The sequence below is a fragment of the Pongo abelii genome, chromosome 2 (genome assembly GCF_028885655.2).
Source record: "Pongo abelii isolate AG06213 chromosome 2, NHGRI_mPonAbe1-v2.0_pri, whole genome shotgun sequence".
Classification (NCBI taxonomy): domain Eukaryota; kingdom Metazoa; phylum Chordata; class Mammalia; order Primates; family Hominidae; genus Pongo; species Pongo abelii.
Window position 1 is genome coordinate 18,255,417 of NC_085928.1, and position 18,562 is coordinate 18,273,978.

General features: G+C 37.3%; 1 protein-coding gene across 5 annotated transcripts in view; it reads left to right on the forward strand.

Moving 5' to 3' along the window:
- Positions 1–18,562, forward strand: part of GSK3B (glycogen synthase kinase 3 beta) — a 275,732-nt gene that overhangs the window by 238,175 nt on the left and 18,995 nt on the right. For 2 of the 5 annotated variants that reach the window (XM_024244580.3, XM_024244579.3), the window contains one exon: positions 15,366–15,464. The exons of 2 other annotated variants lie outside the window; for them this stretch is intronic. In XM_024244580.3, coding sequence (XP_024100348.1) covers positions 15,366–15,464 — 99 coding nt within the window. Of the gene's footprint in view, positions 1–15,365; positions 15,465–17,853; positions 17,920–18,562 lie in introns of all 5 variants that reach the window. One more of the 5 variants, XM_063722457.1, reaches the window with a different exon arrangement.

An 18,562-nucleotide genomic window follows, 5' to 3' on the forward strand; every position in this document is an offset into this window, starting at 1 on the left:
GTTTGTATTGAACTTAATTGATCAATATATGTGTTCCAACTGCTCCACCAATCAGCCAATCCCCATCTTTCTCCCTCTTCTTGGATCTTCCTATTCCCTGAGACACAACAGTATTGAAATTAGGCCATTTAATAACCCTACAAGAGCCTCTAAGTGTTCAAGTGAAAGGCAGAGTCACACATACTCTCCCTTTAAATCAAAAGCTAGAATGATTAAGCTTAGTGAGGAAAGTATGTCAACAGCTGAGATAGGCCAAAAACTAGGCCCGTTGTGCTAAACAGTTAGCCAAGTTGTGAATGCAAAGAAAAGTTGTCAAAGGAAATTTAAAGTGCTACTCCAGTGAACACACAAAGAAGTAAATAGAGATCAAAACAGCCACAATATTTTCTTAAGGCAAAGCCTAATCCAGAGCAAGGCCCTAATGTTACTCAGTTCTGTAAGGGCTGAGAGAGGTGAGGAAGCTACAAAGGAAAAGTTTGTAGCTAGCAGAGGTTGGTTCATGAGCTTAAGGAAGGAAGCCATTTCCATATCATTCAAGTGCAAGGTGAAGCAGCAAGTGCTGATATAGAAGCTGCAGCAAATTATCCAGAAGACCTCTAGCTAAGATCATTGGTGAACATAGCTACACTAACCAACAGATTTTCAGTGGAGACAGAATAGCCTTCTATTGGAAGAAGATGCCATCTAGAATCTTCTTAGCTAGAGAAGAGAAGTCAGTGGCCTGGCTTCAAAGCTTCAAAGGATAGGTTGACTCACTTGTTATGGGCTAAGACAGCTGGTGATTTTAAGTGGAAGCCAGTGCTGCTTTACCATTCCAAAAATCCTAGGGCCCTTAAGATTATGCTAAGTCTACTCTGCTTGTGCTCTATAAATGGAACAAAAAAGTCTGCATGACAGCACATCTGTTTACAGCATGGTTTACTGAATATTTGAAGCCCACTGTTGAGACCTACTGCTCAGGAAAAAAAGATTATTTCAAAATATTACTGCTTAGTGACAATGTATCTAGTCATCCAAGAGCTCTGATGGAGATGTACAAGGAGATGAATGTTGTTTTCATGCCTACTGACACAGCATCCATTTCTGCAGCCCATGGATCAAGGAATGATTTCTACTTTTATGTCCTGTTATTTAAGAAATGCATTTCATAAGGCTGTAACTGCCATTAGATAGTGATTCCTTTGATGGATCTGGGAAAAGTAAACTGAAAACCTTCTGGAAAGGATTCACCATTCTAGATGTCATTTGGAATATTTGTGATTTGTGAAAGAGGTCCAAATATCAACATTAACAGGATTTTGGAAGAAGTTAATCCCAAGCCTCATGGATAACTTTGAGGGGCTCAAGACTTCAGTGGAGGAAGTCACTGCAGATGTGGTGAAAATAGTAAGAGAACTAGAATTAAAAGTGAAGCCTGAAAAGTGACTGATTTGCTGCAGTCTTTATGATAAAACATGAATGAATGAGGAGTTACTTCTTATGGATGAGCAAAAAAAGTGGTTTCTTGAGAAGGAATCTGCTTCTGGTGAAGCTGCTATGTTGAAATGACAACAAAGGGTTTAGAATATTCCATAATCTTAGTTGAAAGCGGTGACAGGGTTTGAGAGGGTTGACTCCAATTTTGAAAGAAATTATACCAGGGTAAAATGCTATCAAACAGCCTTAAATGCTACAGAGAAATCTTTTGTGAAAGGAAGAGTCAGGCATTGTGACAAACTTCATGGATGTTTTGTTTTAAGAAATTGCCACAGCCACCCTAACCTTCAGCAACCAATATCCTGGTCAATCAGCAGCCATCGACATAAAGGTATAAGACCCTCTACCCACAAAAGATGACTCGCAGAAGGCTCAGGTGATCTTTAGGATTTTTTAGCAATAAAGTATTTTTAAATTAAGGTATATGTGTGTTTTTTTTAGATGTAATGCTTATTGCCCACTTACTAGACCATAGTGTAGGGTAAACTCATCACTTACATGTAGTGGAAAACCAAAATATTTGCATGACTCACTTTATTGTAGTGGTCTAAAACCGAATCTGTAGTATCTCTGAGGTATTCCTGTATCTTCTAAGGTTATTCTCAAATTACTATGAACTCTGAGGTGAGTCATAATGGTTTTTAGACTTACTATTTACAATAGCCATGATAAATTTACATAGGATAGGAACTCTTGATGTATGTAGGACACATCAATAGAATTGATGTCAGAATTATTCCTCAGTACTTTCCAAGTAATCTAGAAGATTAAAATTTCTATGTAATCAGGTATGCTCTTCTGGGCAATGAAATGCTAGGTAGGCCAGTGGAGACACACCACAGGGAGAACTTGAGAAAACTATGAGTGGACTAAAAGGGGACAGGTAAGATTTAGTTCAGGTAACTACAGCAGTAATGACAAATAATGAGTGACTGTATTCAACATTTTAGGCTCTAAATTATCTATTTTATGTAAGAATTTTTATTGTTTTGCCTGAGATTATTTGGTCTACCCTCCTACTTTGGACGTACTCTACTGGGGAAAATGTAGAGTGGTGTAGGAACAAACAATCAAAAACTAGTATCTTGAATGAAAGTTCTGTGTGTAGTTTGGACAGATATACTTCCAGAAGACCAGAACACTGGTGGTATATGATACATAACGAAGACAATAAAGAAATGCAACATTGCAGGAGCAAAGAGTAAGTCAGACCTAAAGCCTAGTTCCCTCTAACTACATAGGTGTAGACCTTGGTCAACACACTATCCCTACCTGAGTTTCCCCATATAAATAAATGAGATCGTTGGATTAAAGGATATTCAAGGACATATGCATCTTCAAAATTTTAATTATAAAAATGAATTGACTCCAGAAAGATAAAGAAAAAATGACAAAGTTAAAAATGTAGACCACAATAGGATTGAGATACAAAATCATGATATAAATAAACATAGAAAAATGTAGACTGGTTCCCCCAGAATCAAAATATTAGCAGTATTATTATTATTGTACTTAAGTTCTGGGGTACATGTGCACAACATGCAGGTTTGTTACATGTGTATACATGTGCCATGTTGGTGTGCTACACCCATTAACTCGTCATTTAGCATTAGGTATTTCTCCTACTGCTACCCCTCCCCCTCTCCCCACCCCACAACAGGCCCCAGTGTGTGATGTTCCCCACCCTGTGTCCAAGTGTTCTCATTGGTCAATTCCCATCTGTGAGTGAGAACATGCAGTGTTTGGTTTTCTGTCCTTAGAATAGTTTGCTCAGAATGATAGTTTCCAGCTTCATCCATGTCCATACAGAGGACATGAACTCATCCTTTTTTATGGCTGCATAGTATTCCATCATGTATATGTGCTACATTTTCTTAATCCAGTCTATCATTGATGGACGTTTGGGTTGGTTCCAAGTCTTTGCTATTGTGAATAGTGCCACAATAAACATACGTGTGCATGTGTCTTTATAGCAGCATGATTTATAATCCTTTGGGTATACACCCAGTAATGGGATTGCTGGGCCAAATGGTATTTCTAGTTCTAGATCCTTGAGGAATCGCCACACTGTCTTCCACAATGGTTGAACTAGTTTACAGTCCCACCAACAGTGTAAAAGTGTTCCTATTTCTCCACATCCTCTCCCGTTGTTTCCTGACCTTTTAATGATTGCCATTCTAACTGGTGTGAGGTGGTATCTTATTGTGGTTTTGATTTGCATTTCTCTGATGGCCAGTGATGATGAGCATTTTTTCATGTGTCTTTTGGCTGCATAAATGTCTTTCTTATGACTACTGGATACATAACAAAATGAAGGCAGAAATAAAGATGTTCTTTGAAACCAATGAGAACAAAGATACAACATACCGGAATCTCTGGGACACATTTAAAGCAGTGTATAGAGGGAAATTTATAGCACTAAATGCCCACAAGCGAAAGAAGGAAAGATCTAAAATTGACACCCTAACATCACAATTAAAAGAACTAGAGAAGCAAGAGCAAACACGTTCAAAAGCTAGCAGAAGGCAAGAAATAACTAAGATCAGAGCAGAACTGAAGGAGATAGAGACACAAAAAACCCTTAAAAAAGTCAATGAATCCAGGAGCTGGTTTTTTGAAAAGATCAACAAAATTGATAGACCGCTAGCAAGACTAATAAAGAAGAAAAGAGAGAAGAATCAAATAGACGTGATAAAAAATCATAAAGGGGGTATCACCACCGATCCCACAGAAATACAAACTACCATCAGAGAATACTATGAACACCTCTATGCAAATAAACTAGAAAATCTAGAACAAATGGATAAATTCCTGGACACATACACCCTCCCAAGACTAAACCAGGAAGAAGTTGAATCCCTGAATAGACCGATAACAGGCTCTGAAGTTGAGGCAATAATTAATAGCCTACCAACCAAAAAAAGTCCAGGACCAGACAGATTCACAGCCAAAATCTACCAGAGGTACAAAGAGGAGCTGGTACCATTCCTTCTGAAACTATTCCAGTCAATAGAAAAAGAGGGAATTCTCCCTAACTCATTTTATGAGGCCAGCATCATCTTGATACCAAAGTCTGGCAGAGACACAACAAAAAAAGAGAATTTTAGACCAATATCCCTGATGAATATGGATGCAAAAATCTTCAATAAAATACTGGCAAACCGAATCCAGTAGCACATCAAAAAGCTTATCCACCACAATCAAGTGGGCTTCATCCCTGGGATGCAAGGCTGGTTCAACATATGCAAATCAATAAACATAATCCATCATATAAACAAAACCAAAGACAAAAACCACATGATTATCTCAATAGATGCAGAAAAGGCCTTTGACAAAATTCAACAGAACTTCATGCTAAAAACTCTCAATAAACTAGGTATTGATGGGACGTATCTCAAATTAATAAGAGCTGTTTATGACAAACCCACAGCCAATATCATACTGAATGGGCAAAAACTGGAAGCATTCCCCTTTGAAAACTGGCACAAGACAGGGGTTCCCTTTCTCACCAGTCCTATTCAACATAGCATTGGAAGTTCTGGCCAGGGTAATCAGGCAGGAGAAAGAAATAAAGGGTATTGAATTAGGAAAACGGGGTCAAAATGTCCCTGTTTGCAGATGAGATGATTATATATTTAGAAAACCCCATCATCTCAGTCCAAAATCTCCTTAAGCTGATAAGCAATTTCAGCAAAGTCTCAGGATACACAATCAATGTCAAAAATCACAAGCATTCTTATACACCAATAACAGACAAACAGAGAGCCAAATCATGAGTGAACTCCCATTCACAATTGCTTCAAAGAGAACAAAATACCTAGGAATCCAACTTACAAGGGACGTGAAGGACCTCTTCAAGGAGAACTACAAACCACTGCTGAACGAAATAAAAGAGGACACAAACAAATGGAAGAACATACCATGCTCATGGATAGAAGGAATCAATGTCGTGAAAATGGCCGTACTGCCCAAGGTAATTTGTAGATTCAATGTCATCCCCGTCAAGCTACCAATGACTTTCTTCACAGAATTGGAAAGAACTACTTTAAAGTTCATATGGAACCAAAAGAGAGCCCGTATAGCCAAGACAATCTTACGCAAAAAGAACAAAGCAGGAGGCAACACGACTTGACTTCGAACTATACTACAAGGCTACAGTAACCAAAACAGCATGGTGCTGGTACCAAAACAGAGATATAGACCAATGGAACAGAACAGAGCCCTCAGAAATAATACCACAGTCTACAACCATCTGATCTTTGACAAACCTGAGAAAAACAAGCAATGGGGAAAGGATTCCCTATGTGATAAATGGTGCTGGGAAAACTGGCTAGCCATATGTAGAAAGCTGAAACTGGATACTTTCCTTACACCTTATACAAAAATTAATTCAAGATGGGTTAAAGACTTAAATGTTAGACCGAAAACCATAAAAACCCTAGAAGGAAACCTAGGCATTACCATTCAGGACATAGGCATGGGCAAGGACTTCATGACTAAAACACCAAAAGCAATGGCAACAAAAGCCAAAATAGGCAAATGGGATCTAATTAAGCTAAAGAGCTTCTGCACAGGAAAAGAAGCTACCATCAGAGTGAACAGGCAACCTACAGAACGGGAGAAAATTTTTACAATCTACCCATCTGACAAAGGGCTAATATCCAGAATCTACAAAGAACTTAAACAAATTTACAAGGAAAAATCAACCCCATCAAAAAGTGGGCGAAGAGCAGTATTATTTTTAAATGCCCAGTAAGTTTATTTTTTAAATTGGATTTGAAAAACTTGGTAATGCCTCATTTATTGCATTTCATTAAGAATAGAGTTCTGGGCTGGGTGCAGTGGCTTACACCTCTAATCCCAGAACTTTGGGAGGCGGGAGTGAGCAGATCACATGAGGTAAAGAGTTCGACACCAGCCTGGCCAACATGGCGAAACCCCATCTCTACTAAAAATACAAAAATTAGCCAGGCGTGGTGGTGGGTGCCTGTAATCCCAGCTACTCAGGAGGCTGAGGCGGGAGAATCGCCTGAACCCAGGAGGCAGAGGTTGCGGTGAGCCAAGATCGCGCCACTGCACTCCAGCCTGGGCAAAAGCGCGAGACTCTGTCTTAAAAAAAAAAAGAATAGAGTTCTGAGTATAAGATTTTCAGATACATCACTAGAACTTTAAAAATATTAACACTTTGCTAGATAACTTCTAAAAACACCTGTACTATAATATGGTTCAATAAAAGCATTCAGACATTTTTTGGTGAGTGGTATAAATTGGAAGGATCCCAAAGTCATCATGGCTTTCAGCAAATATCATATCATGTAGTCCTCACATGAAATATCACCAGTATTACCAAAACAGTGTGAGTAAGTCTTGTAATTTGCTTACTATTTGTCTGATTTTCTAATTAGTTTAGCATTAGGAACATGGTCAGGAATTTCCTGGGCACTTTGGAATTGTTACCAAGGAGAGAAGCAGTTGTGATGTGGTTTATTCATTCATCTGCAAGGAAATACATACAAGTAAGTAAGCACCACTAGAATTCAGAAATGTGTGAGATCAAGGGACATCATCCTAGCATTTGAATTACTGCCCAAAAAAATACACAAATGTAATGGGGGCACTCCATTATTAAGTCATTTAAACCTTTTTGTGAATAGAGAGAAATAGCACTTTTAACTATATAGACAACCACTGACAGTTACTATATGTAATAAGAGGCCTGGTACAGACATGAGGATGTCAGACTTCCTGTAGAAGAAAAAGAATGTCTGCTTATTTTAGTAACTCCTTTTTGGAGATCTGCAGGGTGAGCTCCTTCAAAGCTAGTAAAGGAGGAAGATTCCCTTTTATATAATGACTGCTAAGTATTTTATTACATCACAGTAAGAGGAGATCTAGTCAGTAGAGGGGTTGATTTCTTCCCTCTGGTTCACACATTGATTGCTGCTCTCAAATTTGTCCTCAGCTTTCACACAACAGTTTGTACAAACACATTACCACTAGCACCTACCTGCCCCCTCAGAAAACTAGGAAAGTTCTTACCTGTCCCATTTTATCAATGAATTTGGGGATCTTGTACTTGGAAGAATAGAAACTTTTAAGGGAAATTTCAGGTTTTACCAACTAGATGTAGGTTTCATTTTTCCATTGGAAAAGATTGCTTTATCAGGCATATTTGAGTTTATTCAGTTTGTCTTTTCATGGGAATTTTTCTTCTGTGGTTTGCAGTGTAAAACAATGCAGCAAAATTTAGTTAAATGGATTTTGTTAACTTTTTGGTTGATTCATATCTATTTTTAAACTCATTTTGCTTTTGTTTAAATTGTGCATTAAAATGTTTAATTATGGAACACATAATTATTGATGCACCATCAAAACATTTATAGTTTTCCCTAATAAACTATGTGGCTTTTTAATGAATAGTTTTCATGACATCTTCAGTTGGCTGAAGAAATTTTTATCACATTAATTTTTCTAAAGTTTTCTGGAATTTCTTGCCAGTTTGTTTTAAACCATGTCTCTAGGTAACACAGTCTATCTTTTATCCTTCCTAATTTTCATTTTCCTCTCACTTCTCCAGAGCTGTCCCACTTCATTATGGACCTTTTTGTTCTTATCCCCCTACTCTCAAGCTTAGCACACATGTCTAGTAAATAAATGTTACCTTACATTTCAATTTCAATCTCTTCAACACTCCTCTGCCTTCAAGAATACATACACTGTGTCTGATCCTAACAGGTGCTGTTGCTTTGCTGTTTCTATCCTCCAAAATACCACCATTTTTTCTGTTCTTTCACTGCAGTTTATATTCACCCTCACTGACTCCATTTCCTTATCACTCATTGCCATGGGTAGACAAAGTGATTGGAAGTAGGTAGTAATGGTTGGGATTAAAAAAAAAAACATTTTGAACTGGTTGAGATAGCCCCATAGAAATGCCCATAGTCTGTCCCCATAAAAAGTGTGGGCTTACAGTGGCAAGAATAGGACTATAGCAAGAGTGCAAGGAGGCTTCCTCACAGGGAAAAGTTGTACATAACAGTTAACAACCTCTTTGAAGTAGAGAAGACTGAACAGATGAAAGCAATGGATTTTAAGGATTGTCTGTAATCAAGGAAGAGAAGAAGAACAATGGGGTGTAGAAGTATAGTATAGTGTAAATCTATAGATTTACATTACATACACACATCTATAGATTTACATCTATAAAACTATTTACATAGTATTTACATTGTATTAGGTATTATAAGTAATCTAGAGATGATGTAAAGTATATGAGAGGCTCATGCACGAGAATCGCGTGAACCCAGGAGGCAGAGGTTGCAGTGAGCCAAGATCACATCATTGCACTCCAGCCTGGGCAACAGAGTGAGACTGTCTCAAAAAATAAAATAAAAAATAAAAAAATAAAGTATATAAGAGGCTCTGTGTAGGTTACCTATAAATACTACACCATTTTATGTAAGGGACTTGAGCATCTTTGGATTTGGGTATCTGAGGAGGGTCTTGCAACCAGTCCCCCAGGATACCAAGGGATAGCTGACTATATATTACATATTCTTGTCCAGAGTAAGATACAAAACTGCTGTGGCCTTCAACTGGGCATTCAGATACACAGAAGGATAGGTGATGTGGTAAAAGAGAGTAAATATATGGGAGAAAATGGACAGCATGGGCCATAAGGAGAGGGACCACAGACCACTGATACTCAGTTTATTTTAAAGATTATTTTTAACAGCTTTGTCAAAATGTCTTATTAAAAACTCCGGTCCTCTTTTCATTTTTAGGTTTATTTTAGGTATTGGACACATGGTTATTGAGATGTTTTCATTTGACAGTGCCCTTGTCCTAAGTGGTTGTCTTTCTTGCCAGATTGTTTTTTCAGTTGTTCTTGTCAATTTCTGTTGATAAGACAAGGACAATTATCTTTTTATCTCCCTATCCTGGGACCTTACACACTTCATGTTCAATATTGTTGGATGGGTATGTGGGTGGGTTGATGGATGGATGGATTTCAAAGAAGGCTTTCTATTTTAGATGATTTTAATTGAGAATGGTAAATCTGAATTTCTTTAGAATAAAAACCACTTATTGTATTAATACTTTTTTTTGTACCTGGAGCCATAAAGTTTTCAGCCATCACAATTGCTAGGAATTATTTGGCTTTCCTGCATGTAAGATTATGGGTTAAAATTGAACTGACTTGAAGTAAAATGGCATAGGAGCTTTCTTTTCCTTAGCGAGAACCCAAATAGCTACCAAGTGTGATTGTGAGAAAACAGTATCTCCTAGAACCTGATAATTAGGGCAGTTTCTTCAACTGTCTTCCCAGGCAAGACTATTTGATGAGCTGGACTAAATTTTCTCATTTAAGGGGAAAGGAAAATGAATAGTCTTCTCTCAGTTTTAAACTTTTCCTTTCATTCATTTTTAATAAATCTTAGCATCAATTTATTGCTTTTCTTTACCACAATCTGATATCATTTAGTATGTAATTTAGTACAAAATTTAGATGTTTAGGTACTGATTTGAATAAATATTATTGGCAGGGGCTTTGCACCAGAAAACATTTTAAAACTACTACATTAAAAGTACAATTTCCCTTGCTAGGGGCTTAGAGGAAGGGATTAATGTAGAGTGACTGTTTGCGAGTTTGGTGTTTCCCTTTGGGGTGATGAAAATGTTTTGGAACTAGAGGAGATGGTTATACAACATTGCGAATGTACTAAATGCTGAATTGTGCTGAATTGTACACTATTAAATGGTTTATGTTAATATAAATTATACCTTAATTTAAAAAAAAAAAAAGCTTTTCTTGAACTTTTTAAAGTTCATGCCGTATCTGTGAATTGCCAAAGTGTGTGCTGTAGCTCAGAGGATAATGTCCTCCTGTAGCTAGTTATGGTTATGATTGTTCCTTCAAACTGTGACACATATTAGAGTGAAAATTAGTACTTACAGGCTAAATACTTAAGTAACAAGCATAAACCAGGGTTATCCCAGGTAACTGGGAGAACAGTCACATTACCTAAAACTAACAACAAATGGTTTTATGTACAAGCTGGGTACCCCTACTTGCTACAGAACTTGATTCTTCAAAGAAGTAAGTACAGTTGACAGAGACAGCTTCCCCTATGCAGATAAAAAGCCTATTTCAAACTTGTAAAAAGTAACAAAAATAATCTTACTGAGTAAAGAATTGGATAAAGACATTTTCAGTTTTAATAAAAGCAGTGACACTTTAAACAGATGTTTCTCAAATCCTTTTTCCACCAGTGTCTAGATAAATCTTATCTGCCATTTGCTCATAAACAGTTGGGTAGGTTGGTCAGTACATCCAGTTGTACATACATACACATACACACACACATTCTCATTCATATTCTCTTTGCTATGACACCACCACCTTTTAAAAACATAAAGAATATGTTTGTACAGTATTTCCTGTAGTTAAATATTGCCATAGTAGGACAGGAAAACCTAATATATTTAAATCAATGAAAGATGCAGATATGTCTTATTAATATACCTACTCCAAAACTTTGGCCACATCTTTCTCCGAGATATTTTTAGTTCTCAGACATAATTTTAGCAGATAATGCCTTTGTTATATATCACAGTACTTCTGTGGGCTTTTTCTATAAGTTGATTACTAACTCATTTAGCTAGTTTGAGATATAGGTTTATCATGTGGGTTTTTTTTTCCCCTGTTAAACTGGTAGGGTTTGTTTTGTTTTGTTTTGTTTTTGAGACGGAGTTTCGCTCTTGTCACCCAGGCTGAAGTGCAATGGCACGGTCTTGGCTCACTGCAACCTCTGCCTTGCGGGTTCAAGCGATTCTCCTGCCTCAGCCTCCCGAGTAGCTGGGATCACAGGTGTGTGCCACCACGCCAAGCTAATTTTTCTATTTTTTTTTAAACTTACTCTTTTTTTATGATTATTATTATACTTTAAGTTCTGGGATACATGTGGAGAAGGTGCAGGTTTGTTACATAGGTATACATGTGCCATAGTGGTTTGCTGCACCCATCAGTCCGTCATCTACATTAGGTATTTCTCCTAATGCTATCCCTCCCCCTTCCGCCCTACCCCCTGACAGGCCCTGGTATGTGATGTTCCCCTCCCTGTGCCCATAGGTTCTCATTGTTCAACTCCCACTTATGAGTGAGAACATGCCGTGTTTGGTTTTCTGTTCCTGTGTTAGTTTGCTGAGAATGATGGTTTCCAGCTTCATCCATGTCCCTGCAAAAGACATGAACTCATTCTTTTTTTATGGCTGCATAATATTCCGTGATGTATATAGGCCACATTTTCTTTATCCAGTCTGTCATTGATGGGCATTTGGGTTGGTTCCAAGTCTTTGCTATTGTGAATAGTACTGCAATAAATATATGTATGCATGTGTCTTTATAGTAGAATGATTTATAATCCTTTGGGTATATACCCAGTAATAGGATGGCTGGGTCAAATGGTATTTCAAGTTCTAGATCCTTGAGGAATTGCCACACTATCTTCCACTATTGTTGAACTAATTTACACTCCCAACAGTGTAAAAGCATTCCTGTTTCTCCACATCCTCTCCGGCATCTGTTGTTTCTTGACTTTTTAATAATCACCATTCTAACTAGTGTGAGATGGTATCTCATTGTGGTTTTGATTTGCATTTCTCTAATAATCAGCGATGATGAGCTTTTTTTCATATGTTTGTTGGCCACATAAATATTTTCTTTTGAAAAATGTCTGTTCATATCTTTCACCCACTTTTTGATGGGATTGTTTGTTTTTTTCTTGTAAATTTATTTAAGTTCCTTGTAGATTCTGGATATTAGCCCTTTGTCAGATGGATGGCAAAAGTTTTTCTTATTGTGTAGGTTGCCTGTTCTGATGATAGTTTCTTTTGCTGTGCAGAAGCTCTTTAGTTTAATTAGACCATTTGTCAATTTTGGCTTTTGTTGCCATTGCTTTTGGTGTTTTAGTCATGAATTCTTTGCCCATGCCTATATCCTGAATGGTATTGCCTAGGTTTTCTTCTAGGGTTTTTATGGTTTTAGGTCTTACGTTTAAGTCTCTAATCCATCTTGAGTTAATTTTTGTATAAGGTATAAGGAAGGGGTCCAGTTTCAGTCTTCTGCATATGGCTAGCCAGTTTTCCCAACACCATTTATTAAATAGGGAATCCTTTCCCCATTGCTTGTTTTTCTCAGGTTTGTCAAAGATCAGATGGTTGTAGATGTGTGGTGGTATTTCTGAGGGCTCTGTTCTGTTCCATTGGTCTGTATATCTTTTTTGGTACCAGTACCATGCTGTTTTGGTGACTGTAGCCTTGTAGTATAGTTTGAAGTCAGGTAGCATGATGCCGCCAGCTTTGTTCTTTTTGCTTAGGATTGTCTTAGCTATACGGGCTCTTTTTTGGTTCCATATGAAATTTAAAGTAGTTTTTTCTAATTCTTTGAAGAAAGTCAGTTGTAGTTTGATGGGAATAGCACTGAATAATCTGTAAATTACTTTGGGCAATATGGCCATTTTCACCATATTAATTCTTCCTATCCATTAGCGTGTAATGTTTTTCCATTTGTTTGTGTCCTCTCTGATTTCCTTGAACAGTGGTTTGTAGTCTTCCTTGAAGAGATCCTTCACATCCCTTGTAAGGTGTATTCCTAGGTATTTTATTCTTTTTGTAGCAATTGTGAATGGGAGTTTGCTCATGATTTGGCTCTCTGTTTGTCTATTATTGGTGTATAAGAATGTTTGTGATTTCTGACATTGATTTTGTATCCTGAGACTTTGCTGAAGTTGCTTATCAACTTAAGGAGATTTTGGGCTGAGGTGATGGGGTTTTCTAAATATACAGTCATGTCATCTGCAAACAGATAATTTGACTTCCTCTCTTCCTATTTGAATACCCTTTATTTCTTTCTCTTGCCTGATTGCCCTGGCCAGTACTTCCAATACTATGTTGAATAGGAGTGGTGAGAGAGGGCACCCTTGTTTTGTGCCGGTTTTCAAAGGGAATGCTTCCAGCTTTTGCCTGAAACATTCAGTATGATATTGGCTCTGGGTTTGTCATAAATTGCTCTTACTATTTTGAGATATGTTCCATCAATACCTAGTTTATTGAGTGTTTTTAGCATGAAGGACTGTTGAATTTTATCAAAGGCCTTTGCCACATCTATTGAGATAATCATGTGGTTTTTGTCATTAGTTCTGTTTATGTGATGAATTATGTTTATTGATTTGCATATGTTGAACCAGCCTTTCATCCTGGGGATGAAGCTGACTTGATCGTGATGGATACGCTTTTTAAGGTGCTGCTGGATTCGGCTTGCCAGTATTTTATTGAGGATTTTTGCATCTGTGTTCATCAGATATATTGGCCTGAAATTTTCTTTCTTTGTTGTGTCTCTGCCAGGTTTTGCTATCAGGATGATGCTGGCCTCATAAAATGAGTTAGGGAGGATTCCCTCTTTTTCTGTTGATTGGAATAGTTTCAGAAGGAATGGTACCAGCTCCTCTTTGTACCTCTGGTAGAATTCGATTGTGAATCCGTCTGGTCTTGGGCTTTTTTTGTTGGTAGGCTATTAATTACTGCCATTGGTCTATTCAGAGATTCAACTTCTTCCTGGTTTAGTCTTGGGAGGGTGTATGTGTCCAGGAATTTATCCATTTCTTCTAGATTTTCTAGTTTATTTGCATAGAGCTGTTTATAGTATTCTCTGATGGTAGTTTGTATTTCTGTGGGATCAGTGGTGATCTCCCCTTTATCATTTTTTATTGTGTCTGTTTGATTCTTCTCTCTTTTCTTTATTAATCTGGCTAGCAGTCTATCTATTTTGTTAATCTTTTCAAAAAACCAGCTCCTGGATTCATTGATTTTTTTTTTAAGGGTTTTTTGTGTTTCTATCTCCTTCTGTTCTGCTCTGATCTTAGTTATTTCTTGTCTTATGCTGGCTTTTGAATGTGTTTGCTCTTGCTTCTCTGGTTCTTTTAATTGTGATGTTAGCGTGTCAATTTTACATCTTTCCTGCTTTCTCCTGTGGGCATTTATTTAGTGCTATAAATTTCCCTCTAAACACTGCTTTAGCTGTGTCCCAGAGATTCTGGTATGTTGTGTCTTTGTTCTCATTGGTTTCGAAGAACTTATTTATTTCTGCCTTAATTTCGTTATTTACCCAGTAGTCATTCAGGAGCAGGTTGTTTAGTTTCCATGTAGTTGTGCGGTTTTGAGTGAGTTTCTTAATCCTGAGTTCTAATTTGATTCACTGTGGTCTGAGAGACTGTTTGTTATGATTTCTGTTCTTTTGCATTTGCTGAGGAGTGTTTTACTTCCAATTATGTGGTCGATTTTAGAGTAAGTGCAGTGTGGTGCTGAGAAGAATGTATATTCTGTTGATTTGGGGTGGAGAGTTCTGTAGATGTCTATCTGCAGAACTTGGTCCAGAGCTGAGTTCAAGTCCCGAATATCCTTGTTACTTTTCTGTTTCATTGATCTGTGTAATACTGATAGTGTGGTGTTAAAGTCTCCCACTGTTATTGTGTGGGAATCCAAGTCTCTTTGTAGGTCTTTAAGAACTTCCTTTATGAATCTGGATGCTTCTGTATTGGGTGCATATATATTGATGATAGTTAGCTCTTCTTGTTGCATTGATCCCCTAATTTTTGTATTTTTAGTAGAGACGGGGTTTCACCATGTTGGCCAGGCTGATCTCTAACTCCTGACCTCAGGTGATTCACCCACCTTGGCCTCCCAAAGTGCTAGGATTACAGGCGTGAGCCACCGCGCCCGGCCTAAACTGGTAGTTTAATGCAGAATCTTATTTTCACTCTTACCAATAAAATAGTTTTGCATACAAAGTTCAGAGTGGACTCTAACATTTGTGTCTTAACCTTCTATAGAACTGTCAAGTAATCCACCTCTGGCTACCATCCTTATTCCTCCTCATGCTCGGATTCAAGCAGCTGCTTCAACCCCCACAAATGCCACAGCAGCCTCAGGTAAGAACGTTCTAAGTCTCTTCTATAAAAACATATTCTGGGCTGGGTGCGGTGGCTCACACCTGTAATCCCAGCATTTTGGGAGGCCAAGGTGGGTGGATCACCTGAGGTCAGGAATTCAAGACCAGCCTGACCAACAAGGTGAAACCTTGTCTCTACTAAAAATAAAAACTTAGCCAGCTGTGGTGGCAGGTGCCTGTAATCCCAGCTTCTGGGGAGGCTGAGACAGGAGAATTGCTCGAAACCGGGAGGCGGAAGTTGCATTGAACCAAGATTGCGCCACTGCACTCCAGCCTGGGCGACAGAGCAAGACTCCGTCTCAAAAAAAAAAAAAATTCTGTATTTCAAAAAGATATGATTACCTTTAATTTCATTTGATGAGTATGAACATTTAATATCTTTTACGTATCAAAAACAGCACAGCCAAATGAGTAAACCTGAATAAAATTTTTTGCTTTATTTCCAAAACGCATAAAACAAAAGCACCCACCCAGGTACCTTATATATAAGATATAAATATCTTTTGATAATGTTAAATTCTGTCATCTTAGTGAGAGGATCACTTGAGGCCAGGAGTTCAAGATCATCCTGGACAACATAGTGAGACCCCATCTAGAAAATAAAAATAAAAAATTTTTAAAGTTACGGTTTTTACATAATTTCAATAGAAAATCAAATCAAATGAGATGTTTATAGCTGAAAACATATAAATATATTGTTACTGAAAATAATACACTTTTGTTTTTTTCCCCTCGAATGTAAATTGCAGTAGTATACTAGAGAGGCACATATTTTCAAGAAGTGTAAAATATAAGTTTATACTTATAGTTAATCTTTTTTTAATCATTTGAAAGGGCTAAAACTGCAATGCAAATATGTGTAACTGAGATTTAGATCAGAATGTGACAAGACTCTTATATACCAAAACAAAATTATTCACAGGTTAGAGCTAGGGTGTGCTGCTGGGCCCGAAGCCAGCTAATGGTGGGGCCTGATTTAGTGAGAACCGGTGTCCTTGCAAATATTCTGAAAATATCCAACCCTTAAGAGTGAAGTGAAGTTCTTCCAAATAATGAGTGGATGCTTTTAAAACTTAAAAGTTTTTAAGTTAGAAACATAATAGGTAGCACAGTTAGGGGCTCAGAATTTGGCACCTTTTTTCTCTGTCTCTCTCCAAAAAGCTAATGGCAGGAGCTGACTTCATTTTCTTTAAATAGCCTTGAACTGAGTTGGATCAGATCCATTTTTGCCTAAGGGTATTTATGCTGCAGGAGATAAAATCTTTCATTACTAGTTCTTATCATTAAACAGTAAGGTCAAAATCCATGTCCCGTTGTTTGATGATGTTGTTTCTGTCTAATCTTAAACTTTATAAATGTTGCTAATAAAGATTTAAAACATTTCATTCTACTTCATGTTCAGGAAAAGTCTGGGAAGAAAGATCTGTTTTCTTGTTCCAAGTTTATCAGCACATGCTACCTTGAGAAAGTAATTTGAACTTTATTAGTTTAATTAGTGTCTTATTCATTTTCCCATTCTGTAAAATGGAGTGGCAATTACTTTAGGACAACATTTGTCTTGTCTTTATTTGTCTGTACTTTAGGACAGCATTGCCACTCCATTTTACAGATTTAGAAAGTGTGCCGAAATCTGCTTTAAAATTTTTAAGGTAAAAAGATTTTTTAAAAGTATGACCTGTTTAGAATCAAGACAGAATTGCTGTAAGCCATTAACAAATTGAATACTGGCCCAGGTTACGTTAATTGTTCACAACGTGAAAAAGGCCCTAACCCTGAACTAACACATTTACTTACTGAGCTCATTTCTACAGTTTTACTAGAATGGCTTTACACTGTGTATAAAAATGAGTAGTTTTGAGCAGTTTAAAGTAACTTTCTTAATGCAAGATAGCAAACTAATTAATGATTGTGACTTATGTTTTTGAGCAAATTGTCTGCTTAGTAGGAGTCTAGTATAATTTGATTTTCATGTTGTTTTGATACAGGTTACAGCAAACCGAAAAATAATAATAATAATTTACATGTGTATATTTTTACAGCTATAGAAATCAGATTTCAACATAAAAATAGAAACTGACATTGAACTTTGACTCTGAGAGTTTACTCCAAAGTTGAATTGGGGTATGGGGAAGTTAATAAAGGAATAGTAAGCTGAGGTCAGAGCTAAAATTAGTTTAGAGAAATGCATGCCTTGAGTACCTTAATAGTTACCGAAGAGGATATTTCAGATATTGGTCTGAGCTAAAGTAAATAAAGAAGTGTTATAATTCTGTTAAAATTTCCTATTGTTCATTAGATTGAAAGCACTCTGATGGCTTAGAAAAAATGGTGTTTCTGGCCCTGCTGTTTAAGAAATATTTCTCCTTTAGGGCCTCAGATTTGGTACTGAAAGAGATACAGTAAATGAACTTAACAACATCATTCTAACAAGAAATGTGAGTTTCAAATAGATACTTCTTTTTAAAGTTCCCTTTATTGTAACCCAAAAACAGTTTAACCACAGTATAGTTAAGCAGTTTTCTATGGCGCTGTAGTAGTGAAGGCCCAAGTATGTCACCAAACATACCTCAGGAAATGCTGGTCTAGACCAAGTGATTGATTGCTTGGCCTTCCGGCTGCCTGTAGTTTAAGATTCATGTATGTTTTAAATAAGAATTTGTCAGTGTGAGTTACATTCTTTTGTAAGACCTTAAAATATATATGTCCTCAGCCAGGCGCGGTTGGCTCACACCTGTAATCCCAGCACTTTGGGAGGCTGAAACAGGCAGATCACCTGAGGTTGGGAGTTCAGACCAGCCTGACCAACGTGGAGATACCCTGTCTCTACTAAAAATACAAAATTAACCAGGTGTAGTGACGCATGCCTGCAATCCCAGCTAGTCTCAGGAGGTTAAGGCAAGAGAATCGCTTGAACCTGGGAGGCGGAGGTTGCAGTGAGCCGAGATTGTGCCATTGCACTCCAGCCTGGGCAACAAGAGCAAAACTTTGTCTCAAAAAAAAAAAAATATATATATATGTATATATATATGTATGTATATATCTCCTCTGTTTCTCTTAGATTTGGTTTCCTTGTCCAGA